At 37.6% G+C, this 26,359-nt stretch overlaps 1 protein-coding gene across 1 annotated transcript in view; it reads left to right on the top strand.

Moving 5' to 3' along the window:
- Positions 1–8,915: 8,915 nt before the first annotated feature.
- Positions 8,916–26,359, top strand: part of LOC140699373 (cytochrome P450 2C18-like) — a 31,532-nt gene continuing 14,088 nt past the window's right edge. Inside the window, exons 1-5 of the mRNA XM_072971670.1 lie at positions 8,916–9,215; positions 10,429–10,591; positions 10,765–10,914; positions 21,208–21,368; positions 22,559–22,735. Of these exons, the coding sequence (XP_072827771.1) occupies positions 9,048–9,215; positions 10,429–10,591; positions 10,765–10,914; positions 21,208–21,368; positions 22,559–22,735 (819 nt within the window). The 5' untranslated portion in view covers positions 8,916–9,047. The remainder of the gene's footprint in view (positions 9,216–10,428; positions 10,592–10,764; positions 10,915–21,207; positions 21,369–22,558; positions 22,736–26,359) is intronic.

Raw genomic sequence — 26,359 nt, forward strand, 5'->3', positions numbered from 1 at the left:
AAGAAGATGTGGTATATTTATACAATGGAATACTATTCAGCCATAAAACACGACAACATAATGTCATTTGCAGCAACATGGATGTCCCTGGAGAACATCATTCTAAGTGAAGTAAGCCAGAAAGAGAAAGAAAAATAATTTATGAGACTGCACATATGTGGGGTCTAAATAAAAAACAACATAAATACAAAACAGAAACAGACTCAGACATAGAATACAAACTTGTGGTTCTCAAGGGGGCAGGGGATGGGAAGGGACAGACTGGGATTTTAAAATTTAGAATAGACAAACAAGATTATACCATATAGCACAGGAAATATATGCAAGATCTTAGGGTAGCTCACAGCTAAAAAAAAATCTGACAATGTGCTCTACACTGGAATTTGACACAACATTGTAAAATGAGTATAACTCAAAAAAAGTTAAATAAAATATATAAAAAATAAAAACTATAAGGTAATCTACCATAAACTAAAAAAAAAAAAAAACAAACAAGAATACAAGAAAATTCAGATAGATGGTTCAATGATGTCAAGGAAAGAAGACATGACTAAAATGAGTTCTTTTATCAAAGACATAAAAATTATTTTTAAAAAATAGAGGGGAGAGATCACAGTGGAATGGGAGGACATGGAGCTCACCTCCTCTCACAAATACATCAAAAATACATCAAATGTGGAATGATTATCACAGAATACCTACTGAACAGTGGCAGAAGATCTCATACAAAAAAAGCCACTAGAAAGATTCCCACATAATGCGGCAGGACCAAAGATTAAAAAGAAAAAAGTAATCATAATGGGACCTGCACACCTTTGAGGGAGCTGTGAAAAAGGAAAGGTTCTCTCCTCCTAGGAACCCCGTCACGAGCTGCGAGATCAGCTGAGACAGATAGGGAGTTTCAGAGGCTCAGAGGAGAGTGCAGTCCTGGCCACCTTGTTGCAAATCCCAGCTCAAGCCATGGGTCCACTGGGGTGCGAGGAGGCTGGGTACTGAAAATCGAGCTTCAGCTGACAGATACAGGGAGAGGACTGGGGCTGGCTGCACATAGACAGGGAAGGGACTGGAGTGCAGGCTAGGCCACGACCTGGGGCATATGCAGAATGGAGCCAGGGTCCACAGTAGAAGTCCATTGTTAACAGGCACTCGAAGGGAGGGGTGAAGCCCCACATGGCAGCCTCACTCCTGGTGTGCTCACAGTGGGCACAGCTCTGCCTCTAGGAGCTCTGGGAGTGGCAAGCCCTGGTGGACTGCCCACACCTGGAGGCAGGGTTGAAATATGAGCCAATCCCCGGGCTTTGCAACTTCTGCAGATTTACACAACTGTTGGCTTTCTAAACCCAGTGCCTGCAAGACATCCCAGCGAATTACTGGTGCTCCTGTAGCTGTCAGGGGTGGGGGTGGGGGTCCAGCGTTAGCACCTGTTGGCTTTGTGGGCCTGTGCACAAAGAGGTGAAGCCGGGGTCTGGGCTGATTCTGTAACTCGTGGGTCCAGGTCCAGGTATTGCAGCAGGTTGTCCTGTCTGACTTCAGTGGATCTTTGCCAGCAGATTTGTGTCCATGGCCTTGTGAGCACAGCACCTGAGGGACACCTGGGCGGATTGCCTGCATTCCTGTGGCTGAGGCAGGGCCAAGGGCAGTGCCAATGACAGTGTACTTTCTGAGTCTACACAAGGACAGGTGACTTCACACCACAGAGTGCACTTCCTGGTGGACAGCTCCTGTGGAGGACTATCCAATGGCTCCTCTCCCAGCAGGAGCACTCCCGTCCTGCCTACTTCACCCCATACCTCAGAGCCAGATCTGGGAGCTTCTACTTTGACAACTGCAGAGCAGACTCTGCTCCTAATACAGCTGTGACAACCTCAGAGCAAAGAGGAGGTCCCACTCAACATCCAGTGCAGGCTTTGGTCATAATACCAATCACACTCTCATCAAGGGAATAAGGGACAGCACACACAGAGGAAAGAAGTGGCAAACTTCCATACTAAAAACAGCTCTCACACCAAAAATATAAGATGCATGCAGGCTACACGGGGATGCTCCAACAGGAAAAGCAGCCCTTCAAGACCACAGTAGGTTACTGTTTCTCTTAAATTCATAGAGTCAGAGAAACAGAAATAAAATTCAGAGGCAGAACCACTCTCAACTAAAAGAACAAGAGAAATCCCCTGAAAGAACAATGAAATAGACCTCTCCAGTCCTCCAGATCTCAAGTTCAAAAAGAAGGTAATAAAAATACTGAAGGAATTAAGAAAGGTTACCGACAGAAATGTACATCACTGTAACAAGCAACCAGAAACAATAAAGAGGAGCCAATCAAAATTAGAAAACTCATTTGCCAAGATGAGTGTTGAACTAAAAACAATAAATAACAAACTAAAGAATGTAGAAGAATGAATACATGATCTGGAAGACAGAATAAAGGAAATCACTCAATCTGAACAGCAGACAGACAAATGAAAAAGAAAAATGCAACATACGAGACCTATGAGGTAATATAAAGTGAGCCAATTTACACATAATAGGGATCCCACAAGGAGAAGAAAGAGAAAAGGAGATCCAAAATATGTTTGAAGAAATTATCACTGAAAATTTCCCAAACATAAAGAAGGAAACAGAAATCCAGGTACAGGAAACACAGAGGGTCCCAAACAAACCCACATCAAAATATACTATAATTAAAATAGCAAAAGTTAAAGATAAAGAGAGGATTTTTTTATTACAAAAGCAGCAAGAGAAAAAGAGTTACTTATAAGGAAACCCCCATGAGGCTATCAGCTGATTTCTCTACACAAACATTGCAGGCCAGAAGGGAGTGGCAAGATATATTCAAATTCCTGAATGACAAAAAGCTGCGACCTAGGATACTTTATCTAGCAAGACTATCTTTAGAATAGGAGGAGAGATGAAGAATTTCACAGTTTCAGCAAAAATTAAAAGAATTTAGGAATACTAAACCTATGCTAAAGGACAGATTGAAAGGTCTGCTCTAAATAGGAGAGAAGCAAGATGATATTGAAAGGAGAAAACCGTAACTGCAAAAGTGGTAACTACAATCAGTTGCAATAGAATAAACATAAAGATGTGAAAAAGAACACCAAAATTATTAAAGGTGTTAGAGGGGAACAAGAAAATATGATTTTTTTTTGTCATTCCTTTTAGGATGTGTTTGACCTTACATCACCATCAGTTTAAAGCAAATAGACATGGTAAAGGCTTAGCATACCTGAAAAACAAGGGAACCGCAAATCAAAAGCATACAACAGTCACAAAACCCAAAAAGAAACCAAGATACTATGAAAGAAAATGATCAAACCACAGAAAGCAAAACGAAAGAAAGAAACAAAGAGGAAACACCAAATCAACTGGAAAACTAAGTTCAAAATGGCAATAAACATACATTATCAATAAGTACTGTAAACAGTGGCAGAGACTCTGTGTGTGGCAGAAGAGTCTGTGTATGTGTCAGAGAACTATGTACTTTCTGCTTAGTTTTGCTGCAAACCTAAAGTACTCTAAAAATAAATTCTAATAACTAAAAAGAAAACCCTTAAACCACAACTCTAGACAAACTGTACTCTATGACAACGGAGGGCTTAATGTTGATATACACCTGGTCACTTCAACAGCAAGTCGAATGCTGTTGGATGTGAAAAATCACTGAACTGAGAGCAGAAAACCTGGGATTCTAAAATAAGGCCTTGTACTAATGCAGTGAAGAAACACTGTCTCACTGTAACTAGTTGATCATTAGGAAAAATAAAGATTAGACTAACTGATCTCAGAGATTCCTTCTATTTTTAAATTATCTTTGACTCTTTCAGTCTTTAAAAACAAATGAGCTTCAACAGAAGGAGAGCAGAGCAGAGCAGGGACATTCTTTTCTCAAGGAATACAAGGGTTACTCTAAAGAAAGGGACTAAATATATTTTACCTAATGTGTGGTTCTTTCAGAGTTTAGAGCTCAACAAAATTGTCATTCTAAGTGAAGTAAGCCAGAAGGAGAAAGAAAAATACCATATGATATCACCCATGTAGAATCTAATAAAAACCAAACCAAACCAAACCAAAACAAAACCGTGATGAATTTCTCTACAAAACAGAAACAGACTTGCCAGACATAGTAAACAACCCTATGGTTACCAGGGGAAAGGGGGTGGAAAGGGATAAATTGGGAGTTCAAGATTTGCAAATATTAACTACTACATATAACATAGATACAAAAACAAATTTCTTCTGTATAGCACATGGAACTATATTCAATACCTTGTAGTAACCTATAATGGAAAAGAATATGAAAATGAATATATGTATGTTTATGTATGACTGAGATATTATGCCGTACACTAGAAACTGACATGTAGTAACTGACTAAACTTCAATTTAAAAAAGGGGCAGTTGCTCTAAAGAAGGGACAGAATTTATTTCACTTAAAATAAGTTAGTGTGGTTGTTTTAAAAGTGTTTAGAGCTGCATGACTTACGCAACAAATTACTGCTTCTCTTTGTCCCAAATAAACGTTCCACTGAGTTTTGAACTCACCTTTAAACTTAAGTTTAAAGGTTTAAAGGTTACAAAACTAAACTTTTCTCACCCCCATTTTAATCAACTGATGCTACAATTATTAACTAAGTCGATATATTTGGAAAGTCACTTACTAGAATGAGTCAGAAAATATTGAATCACAGAACACATTCAGCAGACATGGAGAACCTGGTGAACTCACTGTTTGCTTGGAGGGAAGCACCCATGATTCAGGAAACATGAGTCCCAGTCTCAGCTCTACCACCTGCAGGGACTGTGTCCCTGACATGAGTACTGAATCTCCAAGTCCCAGTTTCCTCAACCCTCCAAATGAAAATAGTTTTACTTAGCAAAAGGTAATTAAGAGACTCCAAAGAGATATTATGGGTGTGAAAATTCTCAGTGCAAAGAAGAATAAAACAGAAACCCATGTAAAAATGAGGAATAAAATATTTTCTATGTATATCTTGACAAAAAAGTTTTTTTCTTTACTAAAAGAGCTTAGAAATAATGGCATGAATCTGGAAGAAATAGGAAGATCTCATCATAGAACACATGTTTTGATGGGAGAAAATATTTGCAAAAGATGAAACTGACAAAGGCTTGATCTCCAGAATATATAAGCAGCTCATATGACTTAATAAGGGAAAAAACAAACAACCCAATCCAAAAATGGGCAGAAGACCTAAACAAGCAATTCTCCAATGAAGACATATGAATTATCAATAGGCACATTAAAAAAATGCCCAATATCACTAATCATGAGAGAAATGCAAATCAAAACTATCATGAGGTATCACCTCATACCAATCAGAATGGCCATTATTCAAAAGTCCACAAATGATAAATGCTGGAGAGGCTGTGGAGACAAGGGAACCCTCCTACACTGCTGGTGGGAATGCAGGTTGGTGCAGACATTGTAAAAAACAGTATGGAGATCCCTCAAAAGACTAGGAATAGACTTACCGTATGACCCAGGAATCCCGCTCCTGGGCATATATCCAGAAGGAACTCAAATTCAAAAAGACACCAGCACCCTCAGTGTTCATAGGAGGACTATTCACAATAGCCAAGTCATGGAAACAGCCTAAATGTCCATCAACAGATGACTGGATAAAGATGCTGTGGTGTATTATACAATGGAATACTATTCAGCCATTAAAAAAGACAACATAATGCCATTTGCAGCAACGTGGATGTCCCTGGAGAATGTCATTCTAAGTGAAGTAAGCCACAAAGACAAAGAAAAATACCATATGCTATCACTCATATGTGGAATCTAAAAGAAAAAAAGAGAAGAAGAAGACAAATGAACTTAAATATAAAACAGGAAGAGACTCATAGACATAGAATACAAACTTGTGGTTGCCAGGGGGAAGGAGGGTGGAAAGTGACAGACTGGGAGCTTGAAATTGTTAGATACTGACAGGTATATATAGAATAGATAAACAAGTTTATACTGTATCACACCAGGAAATATATACAAGAACTTGTGGTAACTCACAGTGAAAAAGAATGTGAAAGAATATATATATATATACATTCATGTATGACTGAAAAATTGTGCTCTACACCACAAATTGACACAACATTGTAAACTCACTATAACTCAATAAAATTTTTAAAGATTGTAAAACTTAAAAAATATTTTTTAAAAGAACACATGTTTTGTAAAGCACTTTGTGATGTATATCATTCCAGTGATAATTTAGATACTCATGACCACTAAATTTCATCTCCTGTTTAGGTCAGCTTGGTGGTTCTGTGCTGTGGGTCTGTTTAATGAAGTCCCTGACTCCCGTCCTCCACTGAATCCAAACCTATTGTTCTGTGTAAAAATCTCCCTACCTTGCTGTTGATGACATATTGAAATGAACATGGATTAACCACAGTTCAGGCTTATAGACGTGGAGTCAGGTGGCCATTGAGGATCTGGTCTCAGGCACGTCTCTGCACCACTAAGAATTTGAACTTTCTTTGACCTGTACCAGACACAAGGACACCACCAGCCATATTCAAAACAACACCTGCCAGCTGCACCCTATAGTCTCAAGGTCTCCCCTGGCAACTATGCAACCATTTTGGACCCAAACCAATCCTTACTTAACAGGAACACTTACTACTTGCCAGCTCCAACTGGTAATCCTTAACAACAACAAAAACTCATATTCTAATTGTAGCCTTGCAGTTCTTGCCTTTATAAGCCTCTCCCATTTTGTAGTCTGGCAAAACACAGTTCACACATTTACAATTCCGTGTCTCTCAGGCTACAGTCCTAACAAATCCCCAAGGAAGTCTCTTCATTTGAATCTAGCCTGCATTTTCTAAAATGTTTTTATTAACACTGTGCCTGCTTTATTCTAGCATTCCTAACAAACTCCAAAAGGCAACAGGAGCAATTGTATCTGGAAGCAACTGGGAGGTGTAAGTCATAGCTTCTGAAAGCTTCCTCACAAAATTCTTAAGATTGGCTCTTCCCTGTTACCCGAACACATTTCACCTCTTCAGTGAAGGAGAAAGGAGAATCCCTATTTATTATTTCTTCTCTTGAGAATTGGTGATGCTTTCATCCTCGAGTCTGGGGACATCTATTTAATATGAAGCTCCTTATTTTGTAAATAGTCAGCAGGATGTATATTCAGAGTAACATGTGTGGAGGGGTTAGAAGACGTTTTCACATATTGAGGTATGGGTAAGTTATTCTCATTCCTACATGATTTGACCTGAACTTTATGTTAACTAGAACAGCCTGTCTTACAGCCTTGGGTTTATCATACATTATACATCTGCTTTCATCACTAAAGAAGACAATGCATTCTCCGAAGTAGAGAATGTCCAGTTTGAAGACAGAGATAAAAGGCCTCCGTTACATGGCACTTATGCTAGTAGTCCTTCAAAGATAAAGTTCCCTTCCCAGCCGACAAGGCCATACTGACTTGTATACATGCTAATCTGTCTCTTTTGATACCTTGAAGGAATGCACCACTGCCATGTTTGATGTATATTCTTTGATCTGACAAGATATAAAACACTGATGAAAACCAAGTCTTTCTGGAACAGTTTCTCAAGGCTACAGAGAGGCAGTCTCCTGGGCTACAGTTCTCACTTTGACTTGGATAAAACTGTCTCCTTTTTCTGATTATAGACTGGTTATTGATTTTTTTTTTCTGTTAACAGCAGTTCAGTTTTGTGTCGCTGAAGTTTTTCTTAACGTAGCTGTGGTAATAAGTGAGTATATCACAACGAGCATCAGAAAACCTCACTTTTATTATTTATGAGCTGTATGACATTGGAAAGCTCTCTTGTTCTCCCAGAATCTTTTTTCCCCATTTAAAAAGCACACAATAGTAACATCTATCTTCCAGTGTTTATTTTTGGGGGGGAAGGCAGAAGATGCCAGTGAAAACGCATGTAACTTTAGTTAGTTAACTACTTTATTTGTGGTTGGTCATTCAAGATGTTTGAATTATGTTAGTGTTAACCAAGAATTCCAAGAACAAAGCCCTAGTTTAAATAAAGAGGTATTTGATTGAGGTTTATTAGGGCTACAGCCCAGGAGACACAGATTAAGAAGCACTTGAACTGTGTTCTGCCAGACCGCAAAGTGGGGGAAGCTCATAAGGGCAAAAATCCACAAGTTACATACATACATTGTTTGTCAAGAATTGGTACTGGCATTAACAAGAAGTAAGGCTACTTGTGTTAAAAAAAAAAAACTGATTGGGGTTTGAAATGATTCCTTACTTGTGAAGTGAAAGGGTTCCAATCTTTCAAACTATGAGGTTGCAGCTAGGAGCTGCTAGCATATATTGTTTTAAAAATGACTAGTAGTATCCTTGAGTTTGATACAGTTCAGAAAATTCAAGTTCTCAGTGATGCAGAAACAGACCCACATCCAACAATGGCTACCCGTTTCTATCTTGGATGCCCGAACCATAATTACTCCACCTTCATATTTAAAGGCTCTTGAACATGTCACTATTGGCTATTTTATGTAGAGGCAGGTGTAATGTTAGCAGAGTACATTAAAATAATCTAAAATCTTTCATTTTTAAGCACAACATATCCCAGTTTTAGATATAGCATGACAGGACAACCTTTTAAAATATAAATGGCATAGAATACACTCATTGTCCTCAAAGTCATAAATTCAAAATGGTCATTGATTTGAATAGACTTTTGAGCTGTTTTTAACATCAAATTATTTATTTAAGTGGTTCTAAGTCCTGGCTGCATAGTGCAATCACTTTTTTAAAAAGAATTGTCAAACATGAAACTCAACCCAGTACAACTAAACAAGAATCTCCAGAGTCATCACTGGACAGACAAAAAATAAGACTAAAGGACACTTTATTTTGATTTTCATCAATGGCCAAAGTCCACGCAGAATAGCACACAAAACAGATGTAACTGATTGGTCATTTTGTACTCCAGGGAGGCACAGGTTGAACTAGCAGGGACTCTTATAAAAGCTTTAGATTCCACGCTCACAGCTGTCTAAGTAAGAAGAGGAGGCAACCATGGATCCAGTTGTGGTCCTGGTGCTCTGCCTCTCCTGTTTGCTTCTCCTTTCACTCTGGATCCAGAGCTCTCGGAACGGGAAGCTCCCGCCTGGCCCGACTCCTCTCCCAATTCTTGGAAATATCCTACAGTTAGATGTTAAGAACATCAGCAAATCCTTAAGCAAAGTAAGTAAGCTTAATGCTCCTCCAGTGTATTGCAAAGGGTAAGTAACTTAGCCCAATTGTTAAAGTAAAACACGTTCCGGTCGGCACACTATTAAAACAGGTCATTATGAAGTAAATCATTCCCTGTAAATTTTGATATTTCTCTTACCTCTTCAGATCTGTCACTGTCATAAATACAAGAGTGAAATGATATGTTCTGTGAGCAGAGAAACATTTAGGTCTTTGTGTGGTAGAATCACAATAATAAAGTGACAAAAGCTGGGAATAACACCTCCTTTGTTTCACAGTAATTTGGGGCTGAAGGTCAATGGTAAGTGTAATGTTTTCTGATTAGAAACTTCCTTGCAGAAGTCTTTCACTATAGAAGCTGTGTGTTTTGTTCAGATGGCCATGAAAACAAAACTTTCCTGAAGCAGCAAATTATGCCTTATGTTAAGGAAATAGCTCTGAGTTGAAGACAGGCATGAGTGAATGAAACAAAGAAGTAAGCAGTCGGGGCCCAACTGGTGGTAACAGTGTTCATGTGGATTCTGCACGAAGCTGCTGTCTGTATCCCATGAAGGCTGAAGTATGGAAGATATTGTTCTGTGAGACGCTGCATGTCCCACACTGCCTCTATGATGCTTGCTGTCTTTCTCTGTTAGTAATACCAGTGGATCTCAAAGTGGGTTGGGTATTAGAATGATCTGAATCTACTTGTTAAACTACAGAACTGTAGTGTTCATCACAGGGTGAAGGAATCAAAATTCTCACGGGAAGAGCTCTCTCTACAGGTGATTCTGAAGCAGTCCACCTGGTGTTGGCCCAAAGGTGGGCCTTGAGGATTGATATAGTGCTTAATGATCAGAGGTTGGCGAAGAAGTGGTTCAATTTGCATCTTTTATGTAGTAGCCATGGGACACTAGAAATCAACTGCAATTTCCTGACTCCGGTCCTTATTTGTAAGTGGGACAAATAAACCTGCGAAAGGTGCTAATATGAGGATTAATTATAATCTGTGCATTAATTGGCCATTGCCTAGCACGTTGCAGGACACCCATAAATGGGGTCTACAGTAATCACCATCATATTTATTCATTAATTTCACAAATATTTCAGGCCATATGGGACAAAATAAAAACATAACAAGTAGGATGATAATACGTTCTGCATCAGGCCCAATATACTATCCAATAATGACTTATTTTGCTATTATACACATCTCTATTAATAGCTCTCAAAAGTCTACGGACCTGTGTTCACTGTGTATTTTGGCATGAAGCCCACCGTTGTGCTGCATGGATACCAAGCAGTGAAAGAAGCCTTAATTGATCGTGGAGAAGATTTTTCTGGAAGAGGCAGTTTCCCATTGGCTGAAAGAATTAATAAAGGATACGGTAGGTGTTCATGTTTCATGTTCAGCATTGGGAATGGGGGCGGGGAGGTTGGAAAAGAGGAATTTGAAGAGCCTGTCAGGCAGAGTTTGTTCTATCCATGAGGCTGGCAAGTGTCAGCTCACTCCTCCTTCCCTAGGACCATCCTCCTAGTCTCTTGTTTCCCCTCCTGGTAGGAATCGTGTTCAGCAATGGAAAGACATGGAAGGAGATCCGTCGCTTCTCCCTCATGACCCTGCGGAATTTCGGGATGGGGAAGAGGAGCATTGAGGACCGTGTGCAGGAGGAAGCCCGCTGCCTTGTGGAGGAGTTGAGAAAAACCAATGGTGGGTGAGTCTATACTCTAATTCTGATAGAATGCTCTGTCTTACCAGACTGCTTTCTCTCAAATGACATCCTCGGAAAATTTCAGGGGTGGCCACATCTTCATACCAGTAGGGGTTGTCAGCCCTCACACGGGGCAGGGAGGATGTGAATTCGACAGCCACAGGAGCTTTTGTGTGTATCTCCGCTTGTCATGTGTGTACACCCATGACAGTGCATACTCTGTGGTTATAAAAGGTCATTTTTTCATATTCTCTCCTGAACTGCTTTAAAATCACAAATCACAAAGAATAGTTTTGAGTCATTTTCTGAAAGAGTTAAGAGTCCATGTCTTTCCTATGTCATAAATGTGGCTATCTATTACAGAGCATTTCACCAGGGAATAGCTGTTAAATGGACAGGGTGGGAATGACCTCCTCATACCTTTGCAGAGCATGAAACAAGTCATATGTAACTTCACTTAACTGAACTTTATTTATATAGTCAGCCACACAGACATGTCTGAGAGTTACTTCCAGGGCCCAGGCCTGCAGTTCTGGCCAGTACTAATGATGCCATCTATGATTCCAACTGAGACCCATCTGAGTGCACTTCTCATCAATTACGATTTCTCTGTAAAGGCAGCACTATTTTAAAGATACCAGCATTTCTTATTTCTTGTTATGCAATACTCACTGTATTTCTATTTTGACAAAATATATGCTACAGTATAATTCTGCAAAGTACACAAACACCAAGTTACAAAATGTTTTATTTAACTCGATTTCAATCTAATCAATACATCCTTACCCTGTCTTCGTAAATGGAATTTGACTCTCTTGTCAGTTTGCTAAACTCTGACCCATCTCTATTTGATTTTGGTAACAAATTTATGGTAATTATTTACCTCCTACTCCCAGGTTAATGACCTGTAAAGTCTTTGTCACAATGACTGATTTTCAGATTGTATTACAAATTGCTCTGTTCTAAAATTCTTTCTTTGGGATTAAATGAAAGACTGAAAATCAAATCTAGACAAAGAAATCCCCAAGGTTTTCCAAAGCATCCTCTACCTATCAAGATAAATAAAAGTTCTTGTAAAGCTTACAGGCCTGGAATACAAAGGAGCCTGTCATAAAAGCCTCTCAGGACACATGTTCCTTTTATTCTATGCCCTACCTTTCCTTTGCAAAACAAACAAACAAAAAATTTATATTAAAAGAAAAACATAACATGACATCTCTCTTCTTAACACATTATTAAGTGTGCATTACAATATCACTAAGTATAATGAAACTGTTGTACAGCAGGTCTCTAGAACTTTCATCTTGCATAACCTGGCCATCTCTACCCACTGTACTGTGATTCTCCTTTTCCTCTCCCCCAGCGCCCTGGTAACTGGCATTCTACTTTCTGTTCCTATACGTTTGACTATTTTAGCTGCTTCATAAAAGTGGAATCAGGCAACATTTGTCCGTTTGTGATCAACTTCTTTCACTTAGCGTAATGTGCTCATGGGTCATCCATAGTGACAAGATTTCTTTCATTTTTATGGCTGAATAATGTTCCAGTGTATGTATTTACACATCTTCATTCATTAATCCTTGAGGGATATTTAGGTTGTTTCCACCTCTTCTCTACTGTGAACGTGGGAGGGCAAATATCTCTTTGAGATCCTGAGTCAGATCTTCGGAATAAAAAGTCAGAAGAAGGATTTCAGGGTAATATGGTAGTTCTGTGTTTAATTTTTGGAGCAGCCTCCATATTTTTTCCATATTACCTGTTGGTACCAGTGCTCTACCAACCATGTCAAAGGATTAAATTTCTTCACATCCTCACCAATACTTATTTCCTTTTTTCCTTTTTATTTGATAAAGGTCACCTGAATACATATGAAATGATATCTCATTGCTCTGATTTGCATTGTTTAATGTGAAGTGGATATCCCGACATTTTTTCCCTGCTTAGTAACGCAAGTGCCTGACTTAACGCTCTGATTACCAAGGCATCCATCTCAAAGAGGCAATCCTTCAAACCTGGCTATCTAAAACAAACACATTGCCAGCCACACCACTAGATAAAGAGGCAGGCTACCTCCTCCAATGGGCTCTCCTTTGTTTTAGAGATCTTGGTTGATTTTAATTACTGACCTTTAAGGTAACTAGATTTAACAAATTTTTCTCTTCTCATGCTTTAAATTCCAACTGTTATATAGCAATCTCACCAATAAAGAGTATTTAATCAACATATTGTACACCTAAAACAGATATGATATTATAAATCAACTATACTTCGATTGAAAATAAGAAACAAGCTCCAGATACTCTAGGTCCCTACACTCAAGTCCATTAGAGTAGAATCCTAGGCTCTCCCTCTCCCTGCCTATAACCAAGCTATGGCCCAAAATATGCTCTGTAATTTCCAGGTTCTGTAAGTAATACACCCCTATTTTTTCAAAATTCCCTAATCATTACCACTGAAGGGCATCATGCTTACTCAAAATAAGAATGCAAGGGCCGGTCCAACCACAATTTTGGTTACTGACAGGCTGAGATCAGCAGAAAAGTTAATGCTGAGTGATGTTAATCATCTTTTCATATACCTGTTGATCAGTCTTTATTTTTAAAAACAAACACAAGTTAAAGATATTATTTAACACATCAATGAGGAAAACAGTTTCCACCAATTGTAACAAGGTGCTACAACCAATCAAAAGGACAAGGGTCAAAAGGTACAAGTTTATTTACAGTAAAAGTATGCTGATGTGAATGTGCAAATGAAGACAAAACTAGCTAGGGAAGTCAACTGAACCTCTCCTGGACAGAACGGAGTGTGCATGTCTATAGAGAAGAATTATTTTCCATCACTATCTATCACTGAAAATTTAGAAACTTGCAAAATAGCTCCCACAGAATCACAGAAGGGTCACCTATGGATCATGTGTACCATACACCTTCCCTACACTGGAGCTGTAACTACACCTACACATCTAGGTGAAAAATAGAACTCAACTTTCTTCAAAGGTGTGGCCTACATTCAATATTTTTCCCCAGCTTTACTAAGATTCAATTGATACTGTAGAAGTATAAAGTATACACTATGTTGATTTGATATACTCATATATTGCAATATGATGACCACCACAGCACTGTCCAACACCTCCCTCAGGTCCCATAACTACCATTTCTTCAGAGAACATTTAAAGTCTAATTTCTTACCAATTTTTATGTTTATAATACACTTATGTTAGCTATAATCACAATGCTGTGCATTAGATCCCCAGAATTTTCTACTTGGAAGTTTGTATTCTTTGACCAACTTCTCCTCATTTCACACTCTCCCTAAACCCTGGGAACTACCCTTCTACTCTCTGCTTCTATGACTTGTTTGTTTTTTCAGATTCCACGTATTAGTGATATCATATAGTATTTGTCTTTGTCTTATTTCACTTAGCATTGTGCCCTCAAGATTCACTCATGTTGTGGCAAATGCAAAGATTTCCTTCTCTCTCCTGGCTGAATAATGTGCCATTGTGTGTGTGTATGTATATACAGTTGACCCTTCTATAACATGGGTTTGAACTGTGGGGGTCCACTTATATGTGGCTATTTCTCACTAACAACTTGCTACAGTACTACATGGTTCGTGCTTGGTTGAATCCTGGAACGTGTAACTACTGAGATGGAGGGCCGACAATAAAGTTATACAGAGATTTTCACGTGCATAGGGAGTCAGTGCCCCACCCCCATGTTGTTCAACGGTCAACTCTGTGTGTGTGTGTGTGTGTGTGTGCGTGTGTGTGTGTGAGTGACATCTTTATCCATTCAACTGTTAGAGATTTAGTTTGTTTTCAAATCTTGGATATTATAAATAATCCTGCAATAAATATGGAGTATAGAAACCTCTACAATATCCTGTTTGCATTTCATTCAGATATATACCTAGAAGCAGGATTACTAGATCACATGGTAGTTCTATTTTTAATACGTGAAGGAACCTTGACAGTATTTTACATAATGACAGTTTATATTCACACCAACAATGCATAAGAGTTCCCTTTCTCTACATCCTAGCCAACACTTAACGTTTGACTTTTTGATGGTAGCCATTCTAACAGCTATGTTTCTTCTGCATTTTCCTGAGGATTAGAAACGCTGAAAATCTTTTCATGCAACTCTTGGCCATTTGTATGTCATCTTGGAAACATGTCTACTCAGTTCCTCTGCCCACTTTCAATCAGGTTGTTTTTCTTTCTATTAAGCTGTGTGAGTTCTTTACATATTTCGGAGATGAACCCTTTATCAGATATATGATTGCAAATATTTTCTCACATTTTGTGGGTTGCATTTCATTTTGTTGATTGTTCATTTTACTATGCAGAAAAGCTTTTTACTTTGATGTAGTTGCATTTGTTCATTTTTGCTTTCATTGCTTGTGCTTTGGGTATCATATAAAAAAAAATCATTGCCAAGACCGATACCAAAGGGCCTTTCCTCTAAGTTTTATTCTAGGAGTTTTATGGCTTCAGGTCTTACATTAAGTCTTTAATCCATTTAGAGTTATCTTTTGTGAGTACTATAAACTAGGGGGCCTGTTTCATTCCTTTGCATGTGAATATGCAGCTTTCCTATCACTGTTCATTTATTTTTATTTCTTGAAGTATAGTTGTATTACAATGTTGTGTTAGTTTCTGTTGTACCTCACAGATATTTAGTTATATATGTGTGTGTGTAGATACATTCTTTTTCATAGGAGGTTATTACAAGGTACTGAATGTAGTTCCTTGATAATCCCCAAATCCCATTTATCCCTGCTCCCCTTCAACACTGGTAACCGTAGGTTTGTTTTCCGTGTCTGTGAGACTGTTTCTGTTTTGTAAGTAAGTTCATCTGTGTGACTTTTTACATTCCAAATAGAAGTGATATGAAATTTATCTTGCCTCCTTTGTTGAAGATGGACGGTAGGTGTATGGGTTTATTCCTAGACTCTGTATTCTGTTCCATTGCTGTCTATGTCTGTTTTTGTGCCAGTACCACATTGTGTTCATTACTGTAGCTCGGTAGTATTGTCTGAGTTCAGGGAGGGTTACACCTCCAGCTTCATTTTTCCTCAGTAATATTTTGGCAATTCTGGATTTCTTGTGATTCCATATAAATTTTAGGATTATCTGTTTTAGCTCTAAAAAATGTCATGGATAATTGGATAGGGATTCCATTAAATCTGTAGATTGCTTTGTGTAATATGGCCATTTTAACAATATTAATTCTTCCAATCCAAGAGCATGGGATATCTTTCCATTTCTTTAAATGACCTTCAATTTTCTTTATTGGTGTTTTAGACTTTTCAGTGTATGAGTCTTTCACTTCCTTGGTCAGGTTTATTCCTAAGTATTTTATTATTTTTTTTGAAAAAATGTTATAAGGGATTTTTCTACTTTCCTTTTCTAATATTTCATTGTTAGTGTAAAGAAATGCAAGAGATTTCTGTATGTTGATCACGTATCTTGCTACCTTGCTGAATTCCCTTATCAGTTCTAGTAGTCTTTGTGTGGAGTCTTTATATGTTTTTCTACACATAGTATCATGTAATCTGCACAGTGACAATTTTACCTCTTCCCTTCCAATATGGTTCCTTTTTATTTCTTTATTCTCTTACTGCTATGGCTAGGACTTCGGATACTATGTTGAATAGAAGTGGTGAGAGCCAATATCATTTACTGAAGAGACTGTCCTTCCCCACTGAGTATTCTTGGCTCTCTCGTCAAATATCAGTTGATAATAAATGTGTGGGTTTATTTCTGAGCCCTCAATTCTGTTCCATTGGTCTATGTGTCTGCTTTTAAGCCAGTTCAATCAATAGCGTTTTGATATCTTAGTTCTATGACAGAATTTGAAATCAGCAAGTTTCATGTGTTTAACTTTTTCCTTCATTCTCAGGGCTTCTGGGATACTTGGGGTCTCTTTATAATTCCATATGGATTTTAGGATTATTTTTTGTATTTCTGTAAGAAATGCCATCAGAATGCCACTGAATCTACAGATTGCTTTTGGTAGTAGGGACATATTAACAATATTAATACTTCTGATGCATAAACACTGTATACCTTTCCATCCGTTTGTGCCTTCTTTAATTATTTTCATCACTGTCTTATGAGACATCAGTGTACAGAGCTTTTGCTTCCTTGCTTAAATTTGGTCCTAAGGTTTTTATCATTTCTATTGCTTTTAAAAATGGGATTATTTTCCTTATTTCTTTTACAGAGACCTCATTGTTAATGTATAGAAATACAGATAATTTTTGTATGTTCATTTTGTATCCTGTAACTTTACTGAATTCATTGATAAGTTCTAACAGTTTTGGGTGCTGTCTTAAAGGTTTTCTAAATATAAGATCATACGTAGCATCTACAAATAGACATTTTTAGTTCTTCCTTTGAATACATTTTATTTTTCATGAATGATTGCTTTGGCTAAAACTTTTGGAGTACTATGTTGAATAGGGGTTGTAAGAATGGGAGCTTTCGGGGAGGGAGGGTATAGTTCAGTGGTAGACTATGTACCTAGCATGCATGAGGTCCTGGGTTCCATCCAGAGTACCTGTATACAAAATAAATAAATAAACCTAATTACCTCCCCACCCCAAGAAAAAAAAATGAAAAAAAAAATTTCAAAACAAGAAAAGAATGGGTACTCTCATAGTTCCTGATCTTAGAGGAAAAGCTTCCAATCTTTCACCGCTGAGTACAATATTGCCTGTGGGCTGGTCATATATGGCATTTACTATGTTGAGTGAAGGAGTCTAGAACTGATTTCATCATGAAAGAATTTCAAATTTTGTCATGCTTTTTCTACCTCTATTCAGATGATTATATGATTTTTACTTTTCATTTTGATAAAGTGGTATATCACAGACATTTATAAATTTGCATTTCTTTGAGTTTGAGAAGGATTGCAAATGTTTGCCAATCCTTAAATGTTCGTACAATTCATCACTAAAGTCATTTGGTTCTGGGCTTTTGTTGTTGGTGGTGGTTTTTGGTTACTGATTTGACAACCTTATCATTATTGGTTTGTCAGCTTTTCTATTTCTTCCTGATTCAGTGCTAACAGGTTGTATGTTTCTTTTTTGAAATGTATCCATTTCTACATTGTACAATTTGTTGGTGTATAATGGTTCATAGCAGTCTCTTCAACTCTTTTGTATTTTGTGGTATCAGTTGTAATGGCTCCTCTTCATTTCCGATTTTGAGTTTTCCCTTTGTTCTTAGATAGTCTAGGTAAAGATTTGTCAATTTTTTTCTTTTTCTCAATAGTGGTTTATGCACCACTTCTGCATTACTACAGTATTCTGGTCTTGTCCATATATCTACCTCTATCAGCAGGCTTTATATTTTCATAATGGTTTTGTGTTGCTGTCCAGTATCCTACTGTTTTAACTTTAAGGACACCTTTTAGCATTTCTTCTCAGACGTACCTAGTGGGGATGAACGCCCACAGCTTTTGTGGGAAGTCTTTATTTCTCCTCGTTTTTCGCAAAAGAACTATTTGCCAGATATAGTATTTGTGGTTGGCAACTCTTTTTTGCCTGCTCTTTGAATATATCATCCTACTCCTTCCTAGACTGCAATGTCTCTGCCTAGAAATCTGTTGTTGGTTTTATGATGCCTCTGTTGTTTGTGACAAGTCACTTTTGCTGCTATCAAAATTCTCTATCTCTGACTTTTGACAATTTGGTTATAATGTATCTCACTGTGGATTTCTTTTGTTCATCCTAGTTAGAGTGTGTAGTCCTTCTAGAATCTGAGTAGTTTTTCCCCAGATATGGAATGTTTTTTGCTATTATGTCCTCAAATAAGCTTCTTGCCCTTTCTCTCTCTCCTCCCCATAGTGTTCATATTGATCCCATAAGTCCCTTACGCTTCCTCCACTCCTTTTCATTTTTTCCGTTTGATCTTCTGATTGAACAATATTAGATGGCCTGTGTTGGAGTAAGTCCTTAGGTGAGTTGTTGTCTTTTTCAGCTGAACAAATTTCAGCTGTTTTGTTCTTTTTTATGTGTTCTCTTTGTTACATTTTCATTTTATTGACGCATCGTTTTCTTAAACTTATGAAGCACCTTTATCGTGTTTTCAAAAAAATTCTCTGTTCACGTGTGATATTCTCCATTTCCTCTGAATCCCGTTTCTGGAGATTTATTTTGTACCTTTGTGTGAGCCGTGTTTCCTGCTTCCTTTTGTGTTTCGTGACTTTCTGTTGGGATCCAGGGACTTGAAAAAGTTGTCACTTCTCCCAGTCCTTAGGGGCTAATTTTACGTAAGGTGAAACCGTCACCAGTCATCATAGCCAGAGACTCTGGGGGTCTCGACCTATTTCTTTTAGTGGATGCAACTTTTCTGGGCTTGAGTAGAATTTCACAATTAGGGAAGCTTGCCAAATTCATTGCAGCAGCTAGTGATCTCTTGCTTCCTTTGCTGTCTGCAGCACTGGGATTTCTCTAGTTCAACAGAGGCAAGCAACTCCACTTTCCCTTGTCTCAATGGCATCCAAAGAGTATAAACGCCCCCTTACCAGCCTGAGTCAGATGACACACATACCATTCCGCCAGATGCAAGCTCCACTCCTCTCCCTTCCCCCTGAAGGAAAGCCTGAAGTGGTTCACCTTCTCTAGGTTGCGCCAAGCCATGCTGGGGATAGCAAGCCACTATCCTCACTTTGCTTTATTCTCCGTGATCCATGACATCCCTGTACTATGCCAGTTCTGTCAGCACCTCAAGTGAGGTAAGACTGAAACCATTTCCTCAAGCAGCCAGCTGAAGAGCTGGTTCACTGGATGCATGCTTCATCTTTCTCCTTCCTGTGGAGTAATCACAACCTGGGGCATTGTCTTCCAGCACGGAGTTGTGGCAGCTTGGGGGGAAGTGCTGATGCAGGTAAAGTGAAACTGCACTTCTACAAGTTTTAATGTCATTGTTCTTAGTTATATACTTGCATATGGTGTGTAACTACTTAACTGGATTCTGAAAATCTCATTAAAGAATTTTAGTCCATTATAATTCCTAAACCAGTGTTTCTATGGGAGAACAAGCGCTAAGACTTCCTATTTCAACATCTTCCTGATGTCACTCTGTCAGTATATTTTTGATTCAAGTAATTCGTACATCAATACATGTCAATGTTGGATCTCTCTACACAGATCTTTTGGTTGTGTGAATTTTTATCGATCATTTGATTGCATCAGTTTTATTTCACAGATCTCCTACCAAAAAAAGATTATTTTTCCTCTCATGTAATTTCTTAACTGGAAATAAGTTCATGTTCATTTAAATGATACATTTTAAATGTATTAAAACACACTATTCTATTGATGCATATACAGAACAATGTCCCTGAAGACCACATACGGCACCTCTGTGCAAATAAATTTTTGATGCTGATTGGAAATTATTAACATTTAATTCCTAACAAGGGAATTTCTTAACACTGAAATGAAAAAAATGAAAGAACTCCATCCATCAATTTTCCCTTTTTGTGTCACCTGGGATTTACGTTTGAAATCAACACTTTACATTTTGTTTATATTTTAGACCAAAAAAAACCCTATCTTATAGTAATTGTTCATTTGTATTAGATTCTCTTCTCATACAGCATGGATACTTGCTGCTTTTTTTTTTTAACATCTCTTCTTCAAATACATGAATTCACCCACAATCTTGCTCTGTTAAGCTTACCCTGTGGTGACTCTAGAGATGATTCTTTCAAATATTCATTATAAAAAAAAACGTTTTGGGGAGAGGGAAATAACTCAGGGGAGAATGCATGCTTAGCATGCATAATATGGTCCTAGGTTCATTCCCCAGTATCTACATTAAAAAAAAACAAAACAAAGAAAAACATTTTGAGGTCCCTAACCATTCTCCTTCTTTATCAGTGTTTGATTTCTACAGGCTGTGCAAACAGATAATATTCAGCACTAATAACTTTGTTATTAAATGATATAAAAATGGCCTTTTGAAATGTTTTCTTCTTTTTCCTTCAAATTTACAGGCATTTCAGGTGAAAAGGATACAAGTAAAGATAGTAGATGTGAACTGAAGTTTTTTTTTCAAAAACCATTATTTAACTAGTTAGGCTGAAATAATTTATGCAGGTTAAGGGAAAAGTGACATGTTGATTTTATGCATGTTCAAAACTTTGTTAAGGGAATTCGTAGGTAAAAGATTGCTTTAAAGTTTCTAAAATCATCTTTACCTGTTATCTCAAAGACAAAGCATTTCACGTGTATACTTAAATGGTGTCTTAAAATTGTTTATTCCTTAGCGTCACCCTGTGATCCCACTTTCATCCTGGGCTGTGCTCCTTGCAATGTGATCTGCTCCATTATTTTCCACAATCGTTTTGATTATAAAGATCAGACTTTTCTAAACATAATGAAAAAATTTAATGAAAATACCAGGATTATGAGCTCTCCATGGATACAGGTGAGGCTCACATCCTTTTTTTCTAGAGGAATCATTTATGCTCTTTTCTCCATGAAGTCCAAATCTCTATATCCACCACACTGTGAAGTAAATGTGTGAACACCACAGTCCTGCCCAGAGCTTAGCATCCTGGGGTGCGTATCTGGGAAAGACGACTGAGCCTTTTACAACAGGCAGGAAAATACATGCCCAGAATTCAGAACAGTAATTCAATCCTAGTCACCCTGTCCAGTGGTTTCTTCCACTGAATCCCAAAGCCCAGTTTCAATGAAATACTTTGGAAACTTTCCCAAAGCATGCCCATAGCAATAAAAGGACATCCAGGACCTTCTGGAAAGGTTTCCATTACCCACAACTCTTGTCATCCAATCACCACTTAATAACTTCTTCAGCACAACAGTTGGCAGAAATATCTGCATTTGGAAAGGAAGAAAAGAAGGAGGGAGAGTGCTGCCAGGGACACTGACTAGGATAGGAATGTTTGATGCTTCATTGGCATCCTAATTGACAAGGTAATTGTTAAGAGATGACAAAATGATTAGGTTTTTTTGTTGTATGAACCATAAACAGACATCACAGTTGTACCCAGGGCTGAGGTGACATGTTCTGCACTCTGCATGAAAGACAACAGTATGATCTTAGTAAAGTCACTTGATTACGCTGCTGCAGTTACTTTATACATAAAATGTTGTGTCATGTTTCATGGTGTCTTTAGAAACCTCTCAGTTCTGAAATACTCATTCTATGTTTGAGTTTACAAAAAGAAATAGAAACAGCAGGGACTAGCTTTGTGTTTTATATCAGGTTGTCCAAACTCTCTTAAGCTCTGTTGTCATCTACAAAATGTGAACCATAGTATTTCATACCATCCCATATTACATGAGTCAAGGGAACAATTGATAATAAGAAAATGAATGAGAAAAATTTTAAAAAGATGCTTTTATACAACAAACATGATATATGAGTATATAAAATGTTCATCGTCTTTGGTCCCTAGTCAGAATTTTCTCTTTCATATACATCTATCAGCATAGAAAATTATGTACTTGTAAAGAAAAAATTCTCCTAAAAGCAGGAATACACACATGACATTACCATTTATACTACTGTTTCTAACCAGGGCTTGGCATATGGTATACAAGTCTTCATTCAGTGTTCTTTATTCGATAAACTATTGTTTTCTCTCCTAGGTTTGCAATAGTTTCCCCGTTCTCATTGATTATTTCCCAGGGAGTCATAATAAAGTAATTAAAAATGATGCTAATTTAAAAGACTATATTTTGGAGAAAACAAAGGAGCACCAAGCATCCCTGGACATGAACAATCCTCGGGACTTTATCGATTGCTTCCTGATCAAGATGGAGCAGGTAAAATGTTAATGACAGATCAGTTATTTGACTGTGCATTCTCTGTTCATTGATTACTCTCATATTTACAAGGGATGTTTCAGTGGTCATGCAAACAACGTTGACATGCATTTTAGTACCCATTTTGTGCATGAATATGCAATAAATATTGTTATGGAAGACATCATATTTAACTGTTAAAGAAGTAGAAAACCTGATCCTGCTCTATGGGTACTAATAGTCTACCCAAGAAGAGACAGAATGATACCCCTGGTGAAATATAAACAATTACAAACAATTTAGAAAATACAAAATGTCATGCTATACTATGAAGATGGGCAGGATCATTGCACACACTGCCTGGAAGAATGGAAAAGAATGGCTTAACAGAGCTGGGCTTCCTGTATGTCCAGTGGTTGGAAATAAATCTTAATATATCTGCACTGAAAAACAGGAGAGGGAATTTCAGATGGGTGAATATTGTATATAGCAGTGCAGAGATGTGCGGTGGGAAATACTTGGTGGATGGAAGAGAGAAACATTAATTGAATGTAAAGTAAAAAGGAACTGGCATAGATACAGAGTTGGAGTCATATGTCTGTGTGCATGAGTCCTGCACCACTTGTTGAAAAGGCTAGTTTTCCCACGAGTCATCTTGGAACCCTCGTCAAAAATCAACTGACAAGACGTGAGTGTTACAACTATATGGAAACATATTGGACAACGTAGAAGAAATGGACACATTTCTGGAAACATACAGTCCAGCAAGATTGAATCAAGAAGAAATAGACCACTTGAACACTTCGATCACTAGAAATGAAATCAAATTAGCAGTAAAAAAAAAACCTCACTACGAATAAAAGTCCAGGACCAGATGGCTCCACTGGGGAATTCTACTAAACATACAAAGAATAACTCTCACTGATCCTTCTCAAACTCTTCCAAAAGACTGAAAAGGAAGGAATGCTTCCAAACTCATTCTATGAAGCCACCATCACCCTGATACCAAAACCAGAGAAAGACACTATCAAAAAGGAAAATTATAAGCCAATATCATGGCTTTAACATACATGCAAAAATCCTCAACAAAATAGTAGCAAACAGAATCCAACAGCACATAAAAAAAGATCTTACACCATGATCAAGTTGGATTCAGCCCAGTATCACAAGGATGGTTCAACATATGCAAATCGGTCAATGTGATACACCACATCAACAAAAGAAATGACGAAAATCACATGATCATCTCAATAGATGCAGGAAAAGCATTTGATAAAATTCAACACCCATTTATGATAAAAACTCTTATCAAAGAGACCATATCTCAACATGATAAAAGCTATTTATGAGAAACCTACAGCCAGCATAATACTCAGTTGTGAAAAGCTGAAAGCCTTCCCACTAAAATCTGGAACAACACGAGGATGCCCACTCTCACCACTTTTATTCAACATAGTCTTGGAAGTCCTAGCCACAGCAATCAGGAAAGAAAAAGAAGTAAACGGGATCCAAATTGGAAGAGAAGAGGTAAATTTGTCACTATATGTGGATGACATGATACTATATACAGAAAACCTTAAAAGTGCCACACAAAACCTACTAGAGCTGATAAAAGAATTTAGCAAGGTATCAGGATACAAGATTAACATACAGAAATAAGCTGCATTTCTTCACACTAACAATGAAATAGCAGGAAAAGAAAGTAAAGAAGCAATCCCTTTTAAAATCGCATCTAAAACAATACAATACTTGGACAAAATCTGACCAATAGGGTGAAAGACTTATACATGGAGAACTACACAAAAATGATTAAGGAAATTAAAGATGACTTAAAGAAAATGAAAGATATCCCATGCTCTTGGATTGGAAGAATCAACATCATTAAAATGGCCATACTGCACAAGGTAATCGACAGATTTAATGCGCCAATCAAATTACCTATGACATTTTTCACAGGAATACAACAAATAATCCTAAAATTTATATGGAATCACAAAAGACCCAGAATTGCCAAAACATTTTTGAGGAAAAATAACAAAACTGGAGTCATAACCCTCCCAGACTTCAGACAATCCTACAGAGCTATAGTAAGAAAAACAGTGTGGTATTAGCATACAAACAGACATATGGAACAGAATAGAGAGCCCAGAAATAAACCCAGAGACCTACAGACAAACTACAACAAGGGAGGCAAGAATATACGATGGAGAAAAGACAGTCTCTTCAGCAAGTGGTGCTGAGGAAACTGGACAATAGCATATAAATCAATGACGTCAGAATATTCTCTACCACCATACACAAAACTAAACTCAGAATGGCTTCAAGGCTTAAATGTAAGAGAAGACACAATAAACTTCCTAGAAGAAAACACAGGCAAAACATTCTCTGACATAAATTTTAGCAATGTTCTCCTAGGACAGTCTACCCAGGTAATAGAAATAAGAGGAAAATTAAACAAATGGGACTTAAACAAACTTATAGACTTTTGCACAGCAAAGGAAACCAAAAGCAAAACAAACAACAACCTACAGAATGAGAGAAAATATTCACAAATGATGTGACTGACAAAGTTTAATTTCCAGAATATATAAACAGCTCATACAACTTAATAATAAAAAAAAAACAATCCAATGCAAAAAATGGACAGAAGAGTTAAACAAGCAATTCTACAATGAAGACAAACAAATGGCAAATAGGCACATGAAAAAAATGCTCAGTATCTCCAATTATCAGAGAAATGCAAATCAAAACAACGAGGTATCAGCTCCCATCAGAATGGCCATCATTCAAAAGTCCACCAACAGTAAATGCTGGAGAGGATGTGGAGAAAAGGGAACTCTCCTACAATGTTAGTGAGAATGTAGTTTGGTGCAGCCATTGTGGAAAACAGTATGGAGACTTCTCAAAGGACTGAACATAGACTTAACATATGATCCAGCAATCCCATTACTGGGCATATATCTGGAGAGAACTCTAATTCAAAAGGATACATGTATCCCAATGTTCATAGCAACACTATATATAATAGCAAAGACATGGAAGCAACCTGAATGTCCACTGACAGATGACTGGATAAAGTAGTGGTATAGCTATACAATGGAATACTACTCAGCCATAAAAAGGATAAAGTGATACCATTTGCAGCAAGATGGATGGCCCTAGTGATCATCATTCTAAGGGAAATAAGCCAGAAAGAGAAAGAAAAATACCATATGATGTCACTCATATGTGGAATCTTAAAAAGAAAAAAAGAGGACACTAATGAACTCATCTACAAAACAGAAACAGACTCGCAGACATAGTAAATGATCTTATGGGTGCCAGCGGAAAGAGAGTGGGAAGGGATAAACGTGGGAGTTCGAAATTTGCAAATCATATCCACTGTGTATAAATACAGCTTAAAGAAAATGTCCTTGTGTATAACACAGGGAACTATATTCAATATCTTATAATAACCTTTAATGAAAAAGAATATGAAAACAAATATATGTATATGCATAACTGAGGCATTGTGCTGTACTCCAGAAATTGATACACTGTAATGACTATCCTTCAGTAAACAAGAAAACGAGTGTTTATTTGTCCTCTCAACTCAATAATCTCTATGTCAGTCCTTATGCCAGTATCACATCATTTGGTAGCCTT

Source organism: Vicugna pacos, chromosome 11 (assembly GCF_048564905.1).
Source record: "Vicugna pacos chromosome 11, VicPac4, whole genome shotgun sequence".
Classification (NCBI taxonomy): Eukaryota; Metazoa; Chordata; class Mammalia; order Artiodactyla; family Camelidae; genus Vicugna; species Vicugna pacos.